The sequence below is a fragment of the Oncorhynchus nerka genome, linkage group LG8, assembly GCF_034236695.1.
Source record: "Oncorhynchus nerka isolate Pitt River linkage group LG8, Oner_Uvic_2.0, whole genome shotgun sequence".
Lineage (NCBI taxonomy): Eukaryota > Metazoa > Chordata > Actinopteri > Salmoniformes > Salmonidae > Oncorhynchus > Oncorhynchus nerka.
In genome coordinates, this window is record NC_088403.1 from 69,576,723 (window position 1) to 69,595,681 (window position 18,959).

Here is an 18,959-nt window from a genome sequence, read left to right on the forward strand (position 1 = left end):
GTACTACTGTATTGTACTGTATTGTACTACTGTATTGTACTACTGTATTGTATTGAACTACTGTATTGGGCTGTATTGTACTGTATTATACTACTGTATTGTACTGTAATATACTACTGTATTGTACTGTAATATACTACTGTATTGTACTATTGTATTGTACTATTGTACTACTGTATTGTACTACTGTATTGTACTACTGTATTGTACTATTGTATTGTACTGTATTATACTGTATTATACTACTGTATTGTACTGTACTACTGTATTGTACTGTATTATACTACTGTATTGTACTGTATTATACTACTGTATTGTACTGTATTATACTGTATGTATTGTACTGTATTATACTACTGTATTGTACTGTATTACTGTACTGTATTGTACTACTGTATTGTACTGTACTGTACTACTGTATTGTATTGTATTGTACTACTGTATTGTACTGTATTGTATTGTACTACTGTATTGTACTACTGTATTGTATTGTATTGTACTACTGTATTGTACTACTGTATTGTACTACTGTATTGTACTGTAGTATACTACTGTATTGTACTGTAGTATACTACTGTATTGTACTGTAGTATACTACTGTATTGTACTGTAGTATACTACTGTATTGTACTGTATTATACTACTGTAGTGTACTACTGTATTGTACAACTGTACTGTACTACTGTATTGTACTGTATTATACTGTATTATACTACTGTATTGTACTGTATTGTACTGTACTACTGTATTGTACTACTGTATTGTATTGTATTGTACTACTGTATTGTATTGTATTGTACTGTACTGTATTGTATTGTACTACTGTATTGTACTACTGTATTGTACTGTAGTATACTACTGTATTGTACTGTAGTATACTACTGTATTGTACTGTAGTATACTACTGTATTGTACTGTAGTATACTACTGTATTGTACTATTGTATTGTACTGTATTGTACTACTGTATTGTACTACTGTATTGTACTGTATTGTACTACTGTATTGTACTACTGTATTGTACTGTACTACTGTATTGTACTACTGTATTGTATTGTACTACTGTATTGTATTGTACTACTGTATTGTACTGTACTACTGTATTGTACTACTGTATTGTACGTCCAGTGTAGGTCGGTGCTCAGTGGGTGAGGTTGCTGGTTACAGTAAATGGAGAGAGAGGGGGCTCTTGGGGTAGGAGTCAGTAAGAGCTGGGAAGGGAGCTGGGAGAGTCAGTAAGAGAGAGAGGGAGAGGGGGGCTCATGGGTAGGAGTCAGTAAGAGCTGGGAGAGGGGCTCATGGGTAGGAGTCAGTAAGAGCTGGGGAGAGAGAGGGGGCTCATGGGTAGTAGTCAGTAAGAGCTGGGAGAGGGAGAGAGAGGGGGCTCATGGGTAGTAGTCAGTAAGAGCTGGGAGAGAGAGAGAGGGGCTCATGGGTAGGAGTCAGAAGAGGGGGAGAGAGAGAGAGAGAGAGAGAGAGGGGGGGGCTCATGGGTAGGAGTCAGTAAGAGCTGGGAGAGAGAGAGAGAGAGAGAGGGGGCTCATGGGTAGGAGTCAGTAAGAGCTGAGAGAGGGAGAGAGAGGGGGCTCATGGGTAGGAGTCAGTAAGAGCTGGGAGAGAGAGAGGGGGCTCATGGGTAGGAGTCAGTAAGAGCTGAGAGAGGGAGAGAGAGGGGGCTCATGGGTAGGAGTCAGTAAGAGCTGGGAGAGGGAGAGAGAGGGGGCTCATGGGTAGTAGTCAGTAAGAGCTGGGAGAGGGAGAGAGAGACTGAGCTGAAAATAACAGTCAGTGTGTAGAGGACAGCGTGTAGACGACAGTGTGTAGAGGACAGCGTGTAGACGACAGTGCGTAGAGGACAGTGCGTAGAGGACAGTGCGTAGAGGACAGTGCGTAGAGGACAGTGTATATATGTAGATAAAATACTGTGGGATCTTTTGTCTTCAGGTCAGCAGTGTTGTGTATATTAGTTGGCTGGGGTCTTTAGGTCAGCAGTATTGTGTATATTAGTTGGCTGGGGTCATTAGGTCAGCAGTATTGTGTATATTAGTTGGCTGGGGTCATTAGGTCAGCAGTATTGTGTATATTAGTTGGCTGGGGTCATTAGGTCAGCAGTGTTGTGTATATTAGTTGGCTGGGGTCATTAGGTCAGCAGTGTTGTGTATATTAGTTGGCTGGGGTCATTAGGTCAGCAGTGTTGTGTATATTAGTTGGCTGGGGTCATTAGGTCAGCAGTGTTGTGTATATTATTTGGCTGGGGTCATTAGGTCAGCAGTATTGTGTATATTATTTGGCTGGGGTCATTAGGTCAGCAGTATTATGTTGTGTATATTAGTTGGCTGGGGTCATTAGGTCAGCAGTATTGTGTATATTAGTTGTCTGGGGTCATTAGGTCAGCAGTATTGTGTATATTAGTTGGCTGGGGTCATTAGGTCAGCAGTATTGTGTTGTGTATATTAGTTGGCTGGGGTCATTAGGTCAGCAGTATTGTGTTGTGTATATTAGTTGTCTGGGGTCTTTAGGTCAGCAGTATTGTGTATATTAGTTGGCTGGGGTCATTAGGTCAGCAGTGTTGTGTATATTAGTTGGCTGGGGTCTTTAGGTCAGCAGTATTGTGTATATTAGTTGGCTGGGATCTTTAGGTCAGCAGTATTGTGTTGTGTATATTAGTTGGCTGGGGTCTTTAGGTCAGCAGTATTGTGTATATTAGTTGGCTGGGATCTTTAGGTCAGCAGTATTGTGTATATTAGTTGGCTGGGGTCATTAGGTCAACAGTATTGTGTATATTAGTTGGCTGGGGTCATTAGGTCAACAGTATTGTGTATATTAGTTGGCTGGGGTCATTAGGTCAGCAGTATTGTGTTGTGTATATTAGTTGTCTGGGGTCTTCAGGTCAGCAGTATTGTGTTGTGTATATTAGTTGTCTGGGGTCATTAGGTCAGCAGTATTGTGTATATTAGTTGTCTGGGGTCATTAGGTCAGCAGTGTTGTGTATATTAGTTGGCTGGGGTCTTTAGGTCAGCAGTATTGTGTATATTAGTTGTCTGGGGTCATTAGGTCAGCAGTGTTGTGTATATTAGTTGTCTGGGGTCATTAGGTCAGCAGTATTGTGTATATTAGTTGGCTGGGGTCATTAGGTCAGCAGTATTGTGTATATTAGTTGGCTGGGGTCATTAGGTCAGCAGTATTGTGTATATTAGTTGGCTGGGGTCATTAGGTCAGCAGTATTATGTTGTGTATATTAGTTGGCTGGGGTCTTTAGGTCAGCAGTATTGTGTTGTGTATATTAGTTGGCTGGGGTCTTTAGGTCAGCAGTATTGTGTATATTAGTTGGCTGGGGTCATTAGGTCAGCAGTATTGTGTATATTAGTTAGCTGGGGTCTTTAGGTTAACGCCCAAGCCAGGTGACACCATACCACTGCTGCCCCATTAACCCCCAAGCCAGGTGACACCATACCACTGTTGCCCCATTAACCCCCAAGCCAGGTGACACCATACCACTGCTGCCCGGGGCCAGGGTGCGCATCATGGCATGCACCACACACATACTGTTGCACCAGGCTGAGGGGGGACTCCCGTTCCTGCGACACACACGTGTGTGTGTGTGTGTGTGTGAGTGAGTAAAAACACTTTCAGATTGATTTAGCCTAATCAACCGGAACAAAACATTGTTTCAGTCCGGTCAAATACACACTAGCCGTGTGTTCCTTATCGGTTGTTTTCCCCAAGCGGCCGCAGATTCATTGATTCGGTTCGCCAACACCGTTCTATAATATAGTCTATAGCGCCGCAGAATACATACATACACGCACCGCAGCCCCGGCCATAACAGACGAATGGATGGCTAAGCAACAACCGTATACATATATTGTGTAGGCTACATCTCAGAGCGTGTTTCTAAACGGTAGACTACTCCTCGCTCACTCCCTATTCCGCAGTAGTCTATTCCTATACCCTAGAGAGAACAGAAGCACGAGCCCCACCACCAACAAACCCCAATATACCAGATCAATAACACTAGTATACAGTAGTAGCAGTGTCTTTAACCCAGAGAAAAACACTGATTTCAAAATCACTCTTATAAAACGCCAGGAATAAAAGGAGAATCCGGTGCGTAAAAATAAATAAATAAATATGACCCCGACACTCACTTTATAGAAGATGTGCTTCAGCGTGCCGTAGAAACCCATCGTGATTGTATTCTTCCGTTTTAACGCCCTTCCGCTCTTCCCGGTAGCACAAATAGTGCAGTAGTTAAATAGATGGGTAGTATAGTACTCTTCTTGTCCGAAGGCACAATTCTCCCTCCTCTCTCTTTCCACTTCGGTTAAGTCCAACAGTATCTATCGTTGCCTGCAGCTGCGGACATGTTCGGGCAAGCCTCTCTCCCCGATGCGAACGGGAAGCTAGGAGAGAGTTGGCCTAGCTAGCTAGGTATTCATAGAGGCACAGAGAGGGACGCGGTTAGTTCGTTCAGCTCTCACACCGACTGCCAAGCCTACCGGACAACCAGTTTAGTCAGCCAGAGAGGAATGTGGAGAGGGAGGGAGGCGGAGAGAGAGAAAAGGGCAACCGGTGAAGAACAAACACCATTGTAAATACAACCCACATTTACATGTATTTATTTTCCCTTTTGTACTTCATGACAACATTGTACTGTACATAGAATAGGATAGAACGCCCAGTAGTGGACCGGTTCCCGTCTAGAACGCCAAGTAGTGGACCGGTTCCCGTCTAGAACGCCCAGTGGTGTGCCGGTTCCCGTCTAGAACGCCCAGTGGTGGGCCGGTTCCCGTCTAGAACGCCCAGTGGTGGACCGGTTCCCGTGGGCCCAGTGGTGGACCGTCTGGTGGACCGGTCTAGAACGCCCAGTGGTGGACCGGTTCCCGTCTAGAACGCCCAGTGGTGGACCGGTTCCGTCTAGAACGCCCAGTGGTGGACCGGTTCCCGTCTACAACGCCCAGTGGTGGGCCGGTTCCGTCTAGAACGCCCAGTGGTGGAGTGGTGGGCGCCCAGTGTGGACCGGTCCCGTCTAGAACGCCCAGTGGTGGACCGGTTCCCGTCTAGAACGCCCAGTGGTGGACCGGTTCCCGTCTAGAACGCCCAGTGGTGGACCGGTTCCCGTCTAGAACGCCCAGTGGTGGACCGGTTCCCGTCTAGAACGCCCAGTGGTGGACCGGTTCCCGTCTAGAACGCCCAGTAGTGGAGTGGTGGACCGTGGTTCCCGTCTACAACGCCCAGTGGTGGACCGGTTCCCGTCTACAACGCCCAGTGGTGGACCGGTTCCCGTCAGAACGCCCAGTGGTGGACCGGTTCAACGCCCAGTGGTGGACCGGTTCCCGTCTACAACGCCCAGTGGTGGACCGGTTCCCGTCTACAACGCCCAGTGGTGGACCGGTTCCCCAGTGGTGGACCGGTTCTACAACGCCCAGTGGTGGACCGGTTCCCGTCTACAACGCCCAGTGGTGGACCGGTTCCCGTCTACAACGCCCAGTGGTGGACCGGTTCCCGTCTACAACGCCCAGTGGTGGACCGGTTCCCGTCTACAACGCCCAGTGGTGGACCGGTTCCCGTTCCGCGCCCAGTAGTGGACCGCGGTTTAGAACGCCCAGTGGTGGACCGGTTCCCCCGTCTAGAACGCCCAGTGGTGGACGGTTCCGTCTAGAACGCCCAGTGGTGGACCGGTTCCCGTCTACAACGCCCAGTGGTGGACCGGTTCCCGTCTACAACGCCCAGTGGTGGACCGGTTCCCCAGTGTCTACAACGCCCAGTGGTGGACCGGTTCCCGTCTACAACGCCCAGTGGTGGACCGGTTCCCTAGAACGCCCAGTGGTGGGCCGGTTCCCGTCAGTGGTGGGCGAACGCCCAGTGGTGGGCCGGTTCCCCAGTGGTGGGCCGGTTCTAGAACGCCCAGTGGTGGGCCGGTTCCCGTCTAGAACGCCCAGTGGTGGACCGGTTCCCGTCTAGAACGCCCAGTGGTGGACCGGTTCCCGTCTAGAACGCCCAGTGGTGGACCGGTTCCCGTCTAGAACGCCCAGTGGTGGGCCGGTTCCCGTCTAGAACGCCCAGTGGTGGGCCGGTTCCCGTCTAGAACGCCCAGTGGTGGACCGGTTCCCGTCTAGAACGCCCAGTGGTGGACCGGTTCCCGTCTAGAACGCCCAGTGGTGGGCCGGTTCCCGTCTAGAACGCCCAGTGGTGGGCCGGTTCCCGTCTAGAACGCCCAGTGGTGGGCCGGTTCCCGTCTACAACGCCCAGTGGTGGTTCCGTTCGCCCAGTGGTGGGCCGGTTCCGTCTAGAACGCCCAGTGGTGGACCGGTGGTCCCGTCTAGAACGCCCAGTGGTGGGCCGGTTCCCGTCTAGCCCAGTGGTGGGCCGGTTCCCGCCTAGAGCCCAGTGGTGGGCCGGTTCCCGTTAGAACGCCCAGTGGTGGGCCGGTTCCCGTCTAGAACGCCCAGTGGTGGGCCGGCCCAGTCCGGTTCCCGTCTAGAACGCCCAGTGGTGGGCCGGTTCCCGTCTTAGAACGCCCAGTGGTGGACGCCCAGTTCCCGTCTAGAACGCTCCCGTCTACAGAACGCCCAGTGGTGGACCGGTTCCCGTCTAGAACGCCCAGTGGTGGACCGGTTCCCGTCTAGAACGCCCAGTGGTGGACCGGTTCCCGTCTAGAACGCCCAGTGGTGGACCGGTTCCCGTCTAGAACGCCCAGTGGTGGACCGGTTCCCGTCTAGAACGCCCAGTGGTGGACCGGTTCCGTCTAGAACGCCCAGTGGTGGACCGGTTCCCGTCTAGAGTGGTGGACCGGTTCCGTCTACGCCCAGTGGTGGACCGGTTCCCGTCTAGAACGCCCAGTGGTGGACCGCCCAGCCCAGTGGTGGACCGGTTCCCGTCTAGAACGCCCAGTGGTGGACCGGTTCCCGTCTAGAACGCCCAGTGGTGGACCGGTTCCCGTCTAGAACGCCCAGTGGTGGACCGGTTCCGTCTAGCCCAGTGGTGGACGCCCAGTGGTGGACCGGTTCCCGTCTAGAACGCCCAGTGGTGGACCGGTTCCCGGTTCGTTTCCGTCGCCCGCCCAGTGGTGGACCGTTTCCGTCTAGAACGCCCAGTGGTGGACCGGTTCCCGTCTAGAACGCCCAGTGGTGGACCGGTTCCCGTCTAGAACGCCCAGTGGTGGACCGGTTCCCGTCTACAACGCCCAGTGGTGGACCGGTTCCCGTCTAGAACGCCCAGTGGTGGACCGGTTCCCGTCTAGAACGCCCAGTGGTGGACCGGTTCCCGTCTAGAACGCCCAGTGGTGGACCGGTTCCCGTCTAGAACGCCCAGTGGTGGACCGGTTCCCGTCTAGAACGCCCAGTGGTGGACCGGTTCCCGTCTAGAACGCCCAGTGGTGGACCGGTTCCCGTCTAGAACGCCCAGTGGTGGACCGGTTCCCGTCTAGAACGCCCAGTGGTGGACCGGTTCCCGTCTAGAACGCCCAGTGGTGGACCGGTTCCCGTCTAGAACGCCCAGTGGTGGACCGGTTCCCGTCTAGAACGCCCAGTGGTGGACCGGTTCCCGTCTAGAACGCCCAGTGGTGGACCGGTTCCCGTCTAGAACGCCCAGTGGTGGACCGGTTCGCCCAGTGGTGGACCGGTTCCCGTCTACCCAGTGGTGGACCGGTTCCCGTCTAGAACGCCCAGTGGTGGACCGGTTCCCGTCTAGAACGCCCAGTGGTGGACCGGTTCCCGTCTTCCGCCCAGTGGTGGACCGGTTCCGCTAAACGCCCAGTGGTGGACCGGTTCGCCCAGTGGTGGACCGGTTCCCGTTTAACGCCCAGTGGTGGACCGGTTCCGTCGTCTAGAACGCCCAGTGGTGGACCGGTTCCCGTCTAGAACGCCCAGTGGTGGACCGGTTCCCGTCTAGAACGCCCAGTGGTGGGCCGGTTCCCGTCTAGAACGCCCAGTGGTGGACCGGTTCCCGTCTAGAACGCCCAGTGGTGGGACCGGTTCCCGTCTAGAACGCCCAGTGGTGGTGGACCGGTTCCCGTCTAGAACGCCCAGTGGTGGACCGGTTCCCGTTCCGCCCAGTGGTGGGCTTCCCGTCTAGAACGCCCAGTGGTGGACCGGTTCCCGTCTAGAACGCCCAGTGGTGGACCGGTTCCCGTCTAGAACGCCCAGTGGTGGACCGGTTCCCGTCTCGAACGCCCAGTGGTGGACCGGTTCCGTCTAGAACGCCCAGTGGTGGACCGGTTCCCGTCTAGAACGCCCAGTGGTGGACCGGTTCCGTCTAGAACGCCCAGTGGTGGACCGGTTCCCGTCTAGAACGCCCAGTGGTGGACCGGTTCCCGTCTAGAACGCCCAGTGGTGGACCGGTTCCCGTCTTAGAACGCCCAGTGGTGGACCGGTTCCCGTCTTAGAACGTCTAGAACGCCCAGTGGTGGACCGGTTCCCGTCTAGAACGCCCAGTGGTGGACCGAACGCCCAGTGGTGGACCGGTTCCCGTTTAGAACGCCCAGTAGTGGACCGCTTTAGAACGCCCAGTAGTGTACCGGTTCCGGTTTAGAACGCCCAGTGGTGGACCGGTTCCCGTCTAGAACGCCCAGTGGTGGACCGGTTCCCGTCTAGAACGCCCAGTGGTGGACCGGTTCCCGCCCAGTGGTGGACCGGTTCCCGTCTAGAACGCCCAGTGGTGGACCGGTTCCCGTCTAGAACGCCCAGTAGTGGACCGGTTCCCGTTTAGAACGCCCAGTAGTGGACCGCTTTAGAACGCCCAGTTCCGGTTTAGAACGCCCAGTAGTGGACCGGTTCCCGTCTAGAACGCTAGAACGCCCAGTAGTGGACCGGTTCCCGTCTAGAACGCCCAGTGGTGGACCGGTTCCCGTCTAGAACGCCCAGTGGTGGACCGGTTCCCGCCCAGTGGTGGACCGGTTCCGGTCTAGAACGCCCAGTGGTGGACCGGTTCCCGTCTAGAACGCCCAGTGGTGGACCGGTTCCCGTCTAGAACGCCCAGTGGTGGACCGGTTCCGTCTAGAACGCCCAGTGGTGGACCGGTTCCGTCTAGAACGCCCAGTGGTGGACCGGTTCCCGTCTACAACGCCCAGTGGTGGACCCCAGTGGGTTCCCGTCTAGAACGCCCAGTAGTGGTGGACGCCCAGTTCCGGTTCCCGTCGCCCAGTGGTGGACGAAACGCCCAGTGGTGGACCGGTTCCCGTCTAGAACGCCCAGTGGTGGACCGGTTCCCGTCTAGAACGCCCAGTGGTGGACCGGTTCCCGTCTACAACGCCCAGTGGTGGACCGGTTCCCGTCTACAACGCCCAGTGGTGGACCGGTTCCCGTCTACAACGCCCAGTGGTGGACCGGTTCCCGTCTACAACGCCCAGTGGTAGACTTCCCGACCGGTTCCCGTCTACAACGCCCAGTGGTGGACCGGTTCCCGTCTACAACGCCCAGTGGTGGACCGGTTCCCGCCCAGTGGTGGACCGGTTCCCGTCTACAACGCCCAGTGGTGGACCGGTTCCGTCTACAACGCCCAGTGGTGGACAAACGCCCAGTGGTGGACCGGTTCCCCGTCTAGAACGCCCAGTGGTGGACCGGTTCCCGTCTAGAACGCTCCCAGTGGTGGACCGGTTCCCGTCTAGAACGCCCAGTGGTGGACCGGTTCCCGTCTAGAACGCCCAGTGGTGGACCGGTTCCCGTCTAGAACGCCCAGTGGTGGACCGGTTCCCGTCTAGAACGCCCAGTGGTGGACGCCCAGTGGTGGGCCGGTTCCCGTCTAGAACGCCCAGTGGTGGACCGGTTCCCGTCTGGTGAACGCCCAGTGGTGGACCGGTTCCCGTCTCAGAACGCCCAGTGGTGGACCGGTTCCCGTCTAGAACGCCCAGTGGTGGACCGGTTCCCGTCTAGAACGCCCAGTGGTGGACCGGTTCCCGTCTAGAACGCCCAGTGGTGGACCGGTTCCCGTCTAGAACGCCCAGTGGTGGACCGGTTCCCGTCTAGAACGCCCAGTGGTGGACCGGTTCCCGTCTAGAACGCCCAGTGGTGGACCGGTTCCCGTCTAGAACGCCCAGTGGTGGACCGGTTCCCGCCTAGAACGCCCAGTGGTGGACCGGTTCCCGTCTTCCCGAACGCCCAGTGGTGGACCGGTTCCCGTCTAGAACGCCCAGTGGTGGACCGGTTCCCGTCTAGAACGCCCAGTGGTGGACCGGTTCCAGTGGTGGACCGGTTCTAGAACGCCCAGTGGTGGACCGGTTCCCGTCTAGAACGCCCAGTGGTGGACCGGTTCCGGTTTAGAACGCCCAGTGGTGGACCGGTTCCCGTCTAGAACGCCCAGTGGTGGACCGGTTCCCGTCTAGAACGCCCAGTAGTGGACCGGTTCCCGTCTAGAACGCCCAGTAGTGGACCGGTTCCCGTCTAGAACGCCCAGTAGTGGACCCCAGTGGTGGACCGTTCCCGTCTAGAACGCCCAGTGGCCCAGTGGACCGGTTCCCGTCTAGAACGCCCAGTGGTGGACCGGTTCCCGTCTAGAACGCCCAGTGGTGGACCGGTTCCCGTCCTAGAACGCCCAGTAGTGGTGGACCGGTTCCCGTCTAGAACGCCCAGTAGTGGACCGGTTCCCGTCTAGAACGCCCAGTAGTGGACCGGTTCCGCGCTAGAACGCCCAGTAGTGGACCGGTTCCCGGTTCCCGTCTAGAACGCCCAGTGGTGGACCGGTTCCCGTCTAGAACGCCCAGTGGTGGACCGGTTCCCGTCTAGAACGCCCAGTGGTGGACCGGTTCCCGTCTAGAACGCCCAGTGGTGGACCGGTTCCGCCCAGTGGTGGACTAGAACGCCCAGTGGTGGACCGGTTCCCGTCTAGAACGCCCAGTGGTGGACCGGTTCCCGTCTAGAACGCCCAGTGGTGGACCGGTTCCCGTCTAGAACGCCCAGTGGTGGACCGGTTCCCGTCTAGAACGCCCAGTGGTGGACCGGTTCCCGTCTAGAACGCCCAGTGGTGGACCGGTTCCCGTCTAGAACGCCCAGTGGTGGACCGCCCAGTGGTGGACCGGTTCCCGTCTAGAACGCCCAGTGGTGGACCGGTTCCGGTTTAGAACGCCCAGTGGTGGACCGGTTCCGGTTTAAAACGCCCAGTAGTGGACCGGTTCCCGTCTAGAACGCCCAGTAGTGGACCGGTTCCCGTCTAGAACGCCCAGTAGTGGACCGGTTCCCATCTAGAACGCCCAGTAGTGGACCGGTTCCCGTCTAGAACGCCCAGTAGTGGACCGGTTCCCGTCTAGAACGCCCAGTAGTGGACCGGTTCCCGTCTAGAACGCCCAGTAGTGGACCGGTTCCCGTTTAGAACGCCCAGTAGTGGACCGCTTTAGAACGCCCAGTAGTGTACCGGTTCCGGTTTAGAACGCCCAGTAGTGGACCGGTTCCCGTCTAGAACGCTAGAACGCCCAGTAGTGGACCGGTTCCCGTCTAGAACGCCCAGTGGTGGACCGGTTCCCGTCTAGAACGCCCAGTGGTGGACCGGTTCCCGTCTAGAACGCCCAGTGGTGGACCGGTTCCCGTCTAGAACGCCCAGTGGTGGACCGGTTCCCGTCTAGAACGCCCAGTGGTGGACCGGTTCCCGCCTAGAACGCCCAGTGGTGGACCGGTTCCCGTCTAGAACGCCCAGTGGTGGACCGGTTCCCGTCTAGAACGCCCAGTGGTGGACCGGTTCCCGTCTAGAACGCCCAGTGGTGGACCGGTTCCCGTCTACAACGCCCAGTGGTGGACCGGTTCCCCAGTAGTCTAGAACGCCCAGTGGTGGACCGGTTCCGTCTATAACGCCCAGTGGTGGACCGGTTCCCGTCTATAACGCCCAGTGGTGGACCCCGGTTCCCGTCTAGAAAGCCCAGTGGTGGACCGGTTCCCGTCTAGAACGCCCAGTGGTGGACCGGTTCCCGTCTAGAACGCCCAGTGGTGGACCGGTTCCCATCTAGAACGCCCAGTGGTGGACCGGTTCCCGTCTAGAACGCCCAGTGGTGGACCGGTTCCGTCTAGAACGCCCAGTGGTGGACCGGTTCCGTTCCCGTCTACGAACGCCCAGTGGTGGACCGGTTCCCGTCTAGAACGCCCAGTGGTGGACCGTTCCCGTCTGGTGGAGAACGCCCAGTGGTGGACCGGTTCCCGTCTAGAACGCCCAGTGGTGGACCGGTTCCGTCTAGAACGCCCAGTGGTGGACCGGTTCCCGTCTAGAACGCCCAGTGGTGGACCGGTTCCCGTCTAGAACGCCCAGTGGTGGACCGGTTCCGTCTAGAACGCCCAGTGGTGGACCGGTTCCCCGTCTAGAACGCCCAGTGGTGGACCGGTTCCGTCTAGAACGCCCAGTGGTGGACCGGTTCCCGTCTTCCCGCCGAACGCCCAGTGGTGGCCGGTTCCGTCTAGAACGTTTAGAACGCCCAGTGGTGGACCGGTTCCCGTCTAGAACGCCCAGTGGTGGACCGGTTCCCGTCTAGAACGCCCAGTGGTGGACCGGTTCCCGTCTAGAACGCCCAGTAGTGGACCGGTTCCCGTCTAGAACGCCCAGTAGTGGACCGGTTCCCGTCTAGAACGCCCAGTAGTGGACCGGTTCCCGTCTAGAACGCCCAGCAGTGGACTGGTTCCCGTCTAGAATGCTAGAACGCCCAGCGGTGGACCGGTTCCCGTCTACAACGCCCAGCGGTGGACCGGTTCCCGTCTACAACGCCCAGCGGTGGACCGGTTCCCGTCTACAACGCCCAGCGGTGGACCGGTTCCCGTCTAGAACGCCCAGCGGTGGACCGGTTCCCGTCTAGAACGCCCAGTAGTGGACCAGTTCCCGTTTAGAACGCCCAGTGTTTCAGCTTTTCTATAAAATCCTTGCTGCATGTCTGAAGTTTGTAAAAGTGCACCTGGATGTTCCACAGCACTACTGGCAAAATATTCTGTGGACAGATTAAACTAAAGATTAGTTGTTTGGGAGGAACACAACACTATGTGTGGAGTAAAGAAGGCACAGCACACCAACATCAACACCTCATCCCAACTGTAAAGTATGGTGGAGGGAGCACCATGGTTTGGAGCTGCTTTGCTGCCTCAGGGCCTGGACAGCTTGTTATCGTCGACAGAAAAATGAATTCCTAAGATTATCAAGACATTTTGCAGGAGAATGTTAGGCTCTGTCCGCCAATAGAAGCTCAACAGAAGTTGGGTGACGCAACAGGACAACGACCCAAAAAACACAAAGTAAATCAACAACAGAATTGGCTTCAACAAATACACCTTCTGGAGTGGCCCAGTCAGAGTCCTGACCTCAACCCGATTGAGATGCTGTGGCGTGACCTCAAAAGAGCGCTTCACACCAGACATCCCAATAATATTGTGGAACTGAAACAGTTTTGTAACGAAACAAAATTCCTCCTGACCGTTGTGCAGGTCTGATCCGCAACTACAGAAAACGTTTATTTGAAGTTATTGCGGTCAAAGGAGGGTCAACCCAGTTTTTAAATCCAAGGGTTCACATACTTTTCCCACCATACACTGCGAATGTTTGTTTACACGGTGTGTTCCATAAAGACATGAAGATCATATTTTATGACCAATTTATTCAGAAATCCAGGTATTTCCAAAGGGTTTACGTACTTTTCCTTGCCTCTGTACGTCACAATGGGATACCGGACTATCCCGTCTCCCGACTCTGAATTAGAGGGGAGAGGTGGGTTCTTACCTTGATGTTGAGGAGTGTCCAAGGTGTTTCAGGGTTCAGTCTGTCCGACATCAACTCAGAGTTCTCATCCGAGACAAACACCTGGTTCCTTCCCTCTTCCTCCTCCTCCTCTTCTAACAGGGCAGGACGGTCACTCTCGTCTTCACCCATCTCTTCTGCTTCCTCGCCTTCATCTCCTTGCTCGTTCTCATCATCCTCCTTTCTACATTCCTCCTCTTCCTCTCCATTCCGCTCCCCCTCTTCTTCAGCCTGGGTACTGTGGGAGGTTTTTGATTGGCCATCTCTTTCCCTAGCCGCGCTCTCATCGGCTGTTACCTCGACGTGACCGCCGACAGTTCCGAACGGTTCCGAGGGGCAGGACTCCTCCGCTATGGTAACTATGGAAATGCTGACCACCTCCCCCTCCTCTCTGCCAATAAACTCCTCACCACCTCCCTTTCTCCTTTCTTCCCCAGAGGAAGATGAAGAGATGAAGGAAGAGAGGGAGGAGATTGAAGAGATGGAGGAGGAAGAGGGGGTGCTGCCTAGCAGCGATACCCCCATAGAGTCTCCCCTCCCTGGCAGGGGTGTACCCGTGTTACCCCCTCTGGTCAACGGGTCCTGTTTCATCACTAAACTAGACTTCTCTCCTACGGTCTTCAGATGAGAGAACAGGAGGGACCGGGCATCCTGGAGAAAGGAGAGAGGATAGACAGGGGTTAGAAGAATAGAACTAGGAGGAGTACTCCAGCGACACAAAAGACGACAGAAGAGGCGAGATTGGACTCCTAGATAAACAAGGAGAGGACAGAGGAGAGAGAAAGGGGGATAGAAATTGGAGGAGTACTCTGTCAAAAGGGCTGGGAGTTTTTCCCCTGACTTGCTAAGACAAACACTACTCCCACTGTCTTCACACTAGATAGCAGGAGAGATGGGTTATCATGGATAAACAAGTAGAATGTCACTTAGAAATTGGAGGAATACTTCACAATGAGGCTGGGAGTTTACCCTGTCAGTATGAATGAAATTAGTGGGTCCTGCCATGATGACTATATTAGATTTAATCTACTTGTCCTATAGATTTTTGCCATTTTAAAATTATTACTTGGAATAAACTGACAGCTAAAACGCTCCTTGTCCCGGAATGGCATGTTAGCTAGCCAGAGATCTACTTGTTGTCACTAGCTAGCCAACTAGCTACGTACCTAAGGTTGCTGTGTTGTAAGTTGTCATTGTACAGTTTACATTCATGGTATCACGTTTCCATAACTAAATAGTTAGATTACAAATACACACACACACACACACATATATATATACATTTAAAGACTGCACCCGATAGCAGTTTTTTTCGGGCGGAGATCTCTCGAGAAGTCACAAACTGTCTGCCTTTGCAGATGATCAGCAGAGATAATACCATGGATAGATAGTACACGAGTTTATATTGGTTTACAGTTGAGTACTACGCGGCGTTTGTCAATCTATCGAACACAACTGTAAGTATTTAGCAAAAATTGTGCAAGATTTGACATTGCCAACAAACGGAAGTGTTCAGAATAAATACATATACACAATGTTAAAACCAGCTCCTTCAACAACAGATATCGATCATCTCGAAAACTAAAGCAGTTAACTTGATATGTCTCAACACTTGCCATAGTTAGCTAGCTAACTTCTGAATTCGTTGACACTTTTAACCTTAAACGCTTCAACTACAAGAAGTATCCTACTAAATGTATTCAATAGCCACCACGTATTAAACTAACACACAATTAACAAGCAAACTCACTTTCGACAAAAAATAGAGAGCCGCTGTTGCTAGTAACTAACGTTACTAGTGCTGTTGTCCTGTCTTCGCACTCGAAATAAAGGGGATTTTGGACACTTTCCCCCACTAGAATACGCTTATCGCATCCTAACAACCTTTCATCAGACGGCGAGATGCACGCAGACTGCTGATATCAACATGAAACGTTAAAATCAGGTCAGAGGAAGAGTCACTGCTCAGTCTCCTCTGTAAGAGAGACAAAACTGTTTGACGCGCGGTGATGACGTCAGGTCGATTTCACGCTCCATGGCGCCTTGTTATGACTCGTTTGTTTACAGGGACAATTTTTCTGAAGCTTGGCAAATTAGAATCTAAACAAAACATTTTTGTTATGATATATGGCAAAGGAAACAAATGTTTGGTAATCTAGGACTTGACAAATAATATGTCAGATTTCCCCAGTATCTCTACTTGCACATTCATCTTCTACACATCTACCATTCCAGTGTTTAATTGGTATATTGTAATTACTTCGCCACCATGGCCTATTTTATTTGCCTTAACTCCCTTATCTTACCTCATTTGCACTCACTGTATATAGACTTTTTGTTTTCTTCTGTATTATTGACTATGTTTTGTTTACTCCTTGTGTAACTCTGTGTTGTCTGTTCATTCGCAGTTGCAAATGAGAACTTGTTCTCAACTGGCCTACCTGGTTAAATAAAGGTGAAATAAAAAAGTACAAAATAAAAAAATAGTTATCTGACAAATGAATGAAGCTGGCGAGTTGTGATATATTGTCTTGAAAAACTTTAGTAGGAAGAAAATCTATTATTATCACACACTCACGTTCAGATGTGATTCACTGTGGCTGCAAGGCTCATACATAATATCATTATGACCATGTATATCTGTCATAATAAAAACTGTTCATACAGCGAGAGAAGCATTGGAGAGAGGAATACCATCTGTCATAATACAAACTGTTCATTGGAGAGAGGAATACCATCTGTCATAATACAAACTGTTCATTGGAGAGAGGAATACCATCTGTCATAATACAAACTGTTCATTTGGAGAGAGGAATACTTTGTTTGTATTATTATTTACTACACTTAAACAAATATAACAGAGGCTTTCTGAAATAATTATTTTGAGAATGGAATGTTTCTGTTGAAAACAGGGTTTTAAGACCCTTGTCAAAACAAATACACGTCTGAAATAGCCCCCTTTTTCTTGTATAGGGCTCTGGTCAAAAGTAGTGCACTATATAGGGAATAGTGTGCCATTTCAGACACAGCCATCTGCTCTAAAAAGGATAGTGTAATGGTTTTCCTCCTCTTCGTCTGAAGAGGAGGTGTAGCAAGGATCGGACCAAGATGCGGCGTGGTAAGTGTCCATGGTTGTTTATTAAAAAAAACATGAACTGAACACTCAATGAATACAAAACAATAAAAGTGAACAAAACCGAAACAGTACCGTGTGGCGAACAAACACAGACACGGAAACAATCACCCACAAACACAGTGAAACCCAGGCTACCTAAGTATGATTCTCAATCAGAGACAACTAATGACACCTGCCTCTGATTGAGAACCATACTAGGCCGAAACATAGAAATTCCCAAAACCTAGAAAAACAAACATAGACAACCCACCCAACTCACGCCCTGACCATACTAAATAAATACAAAACAAAGGAAATTAAGGTCAGAACGTGACAGTACCCCCCCCCAAAGGTGCGGACTCCGGCCGCAAAACCTTGACCTATAGGGGAGGGTCTGGGTGGGCGTCTGTCCACGGTGGCGGTTCTGGCGCGGGACGCGGACCCCACTTCAACATTGTCTTAGTCCGCCTTATTGTCCGCCTCCGTGGCTTTCTCATCATGGCCACCCCTCTCAATGACCCCACTGGACAGAGGGGCAGCTCCTGACAGAGGGGCTCCGGCGCCTCTGGGCTGAGGGGCTCCGGCGCCTCTGGGCTGAGGGGCTCCGGCGCCTCTGGGCTGAGGGGCTCCGGCGCCTCTGGGCTGAGGGGCTCCGGCGCCTCTGGGCTGAGGGGCTCCGGCGCCTCTGGGCTGAGGGGCTCCGGCAGCGGCGCCGGACAGGCGGGAGGCTCCGGCAGCGGCGCCGGACAGGCGGGACCACCTGCAGGGAGGAGACAGAGAGACAGCCTGGTGCGTGGGGCTGCCACAGGAAACACCAGGCTGGGGAGACCTTCAGGAGGCTTGGTGTTAGGAGGAGCCTGAAGGACCGGGCTGTGGGGGAGCACTGGAGCTCTGGTGCGCAACCTTGGCACCACTTCCCCAGGCTGGACAACTACTCTAGCCCGGACCCTCCAGAGTGGAGGCACAGGTTGAACCGGGCTGTGGGTAAGCACGGGAGATCTAGTGCTTACTACACGCACCTCTCCCTTTGGCTCCACTCCCACATTTGCCCGGCACGAGCGGAGCGCAGGCAGAGGACGCACTGCACCCTCCCAGCGCCCCGGTGACACAGCACGCAGAGCCGGCGCAGGATAACCTGGACCAAAACTGCGTACCGGCGACCAGACCCGCTGAGCAGGCACCATACGCCCTGGCTCAATGCCCACACTCGCATGGCACATTCGGGGGGCTGCCCTATAGCGCACCGGGCTATGGGCACGCACTGGCGACACCGTGCACTTAACCGCATAACACGGTGCCTGACCAGTAACGCGCTGCTTATCATAAGCACGAGGAGTGAGCTCAGGTCTGCTACCTGGCTTAGTACCACACCTCGTCTGCCCCCCCCAAAAACATTTTTGGGGCTGCCTCTCGTACCTGTCGCGCTGCCGTGCTGCCTCCCCACATCGCCGGCTCCTCTCTCCGGCTGCCTCCGCTCTCCTAGCTGCCTCCACCTGTTCCCATGGAAGGTGATCCTTTCCCGCCAGGATCTCCTCCCAGGTGTAGCAACCCTTGCCGTCCAATACATCCTCCCATGTCCATTCCTCCTGTGATGCTGGCCGCTGTTGTTGCTGCTACTGTCGTCGCTGCGGTTTTTTACCACGCCGCTCGGTCCTTGGTTGGGTGGGTGATTCTGTAATGGTTTTCCTCCTCTTCTTCTGAAGAGGAGGTGTAGCAAGGATCGGACCAAGATGCGGCGTGGTAAGTGTCCATGGTTGTTTATTAAAAAAAACATGAACTGAACACTCAATGAATACAAAACAATAAACAAAACCGAAACAGTACCGTGTGGCGAACAGACACGGAAACAATCACCCACAAACACACAGTGAAACCCAGGCTACCTAAGTATGATTCTCAATCAGAGACAACTAATGACACCTGCCTCTGATTGAGAACCATACTAGGCCGAAACATAGAAATTCCCAAAACCTAGAAAAACAAACATAGACAACCCACCCAACTCACGCCCTGACCATACTAAATAAATACAAAACAAAGGAAATTAAGGTCAGAACGTGACAGATAGAGTGGTTAAAGTATAAACACCTATTAATCTTATTTTAATGCAACGTCATTATAAGGACCCAAGTGCAGACACAGGAAGCAGA

The 18,959-nt window shown here is 53.4% G+C and overlaps 1 protein-coding gene across 1 annotated transcript in view; it reads right to left on the bottom strand.

Moving 5' to 3' along the window:
• LOC135572985 (F-box/WD repeat-containing protein 7-like) overlaps nucleotides 1-15,694 on the bottom strand; it is a 60,180-nt gene extending 44,486 nt beyond the window's left edge. The window contains exons 1-2 of the mRNA XM_065022024.1: nucleotides 15,445-15,694; nucleotides 13,677-14,345 (exon numbers count right to left, since the gene is read on the bottom strand). Coding sequence (XP_064878096.1) covers nucleotides 13,677-14,285 — 609 coding nt within the window. The 5' untranslated portion in view covers nucleotides 14,286-14,345; nucleotides 15,445-15,694. The remainder of the gene's footprint in view (nucleotides 1-13,676; nucleotides 14,346-15,444) is intronic.
• Nucleotides 15,695-18,959: the final 3,265 nt, after the last annotated feature.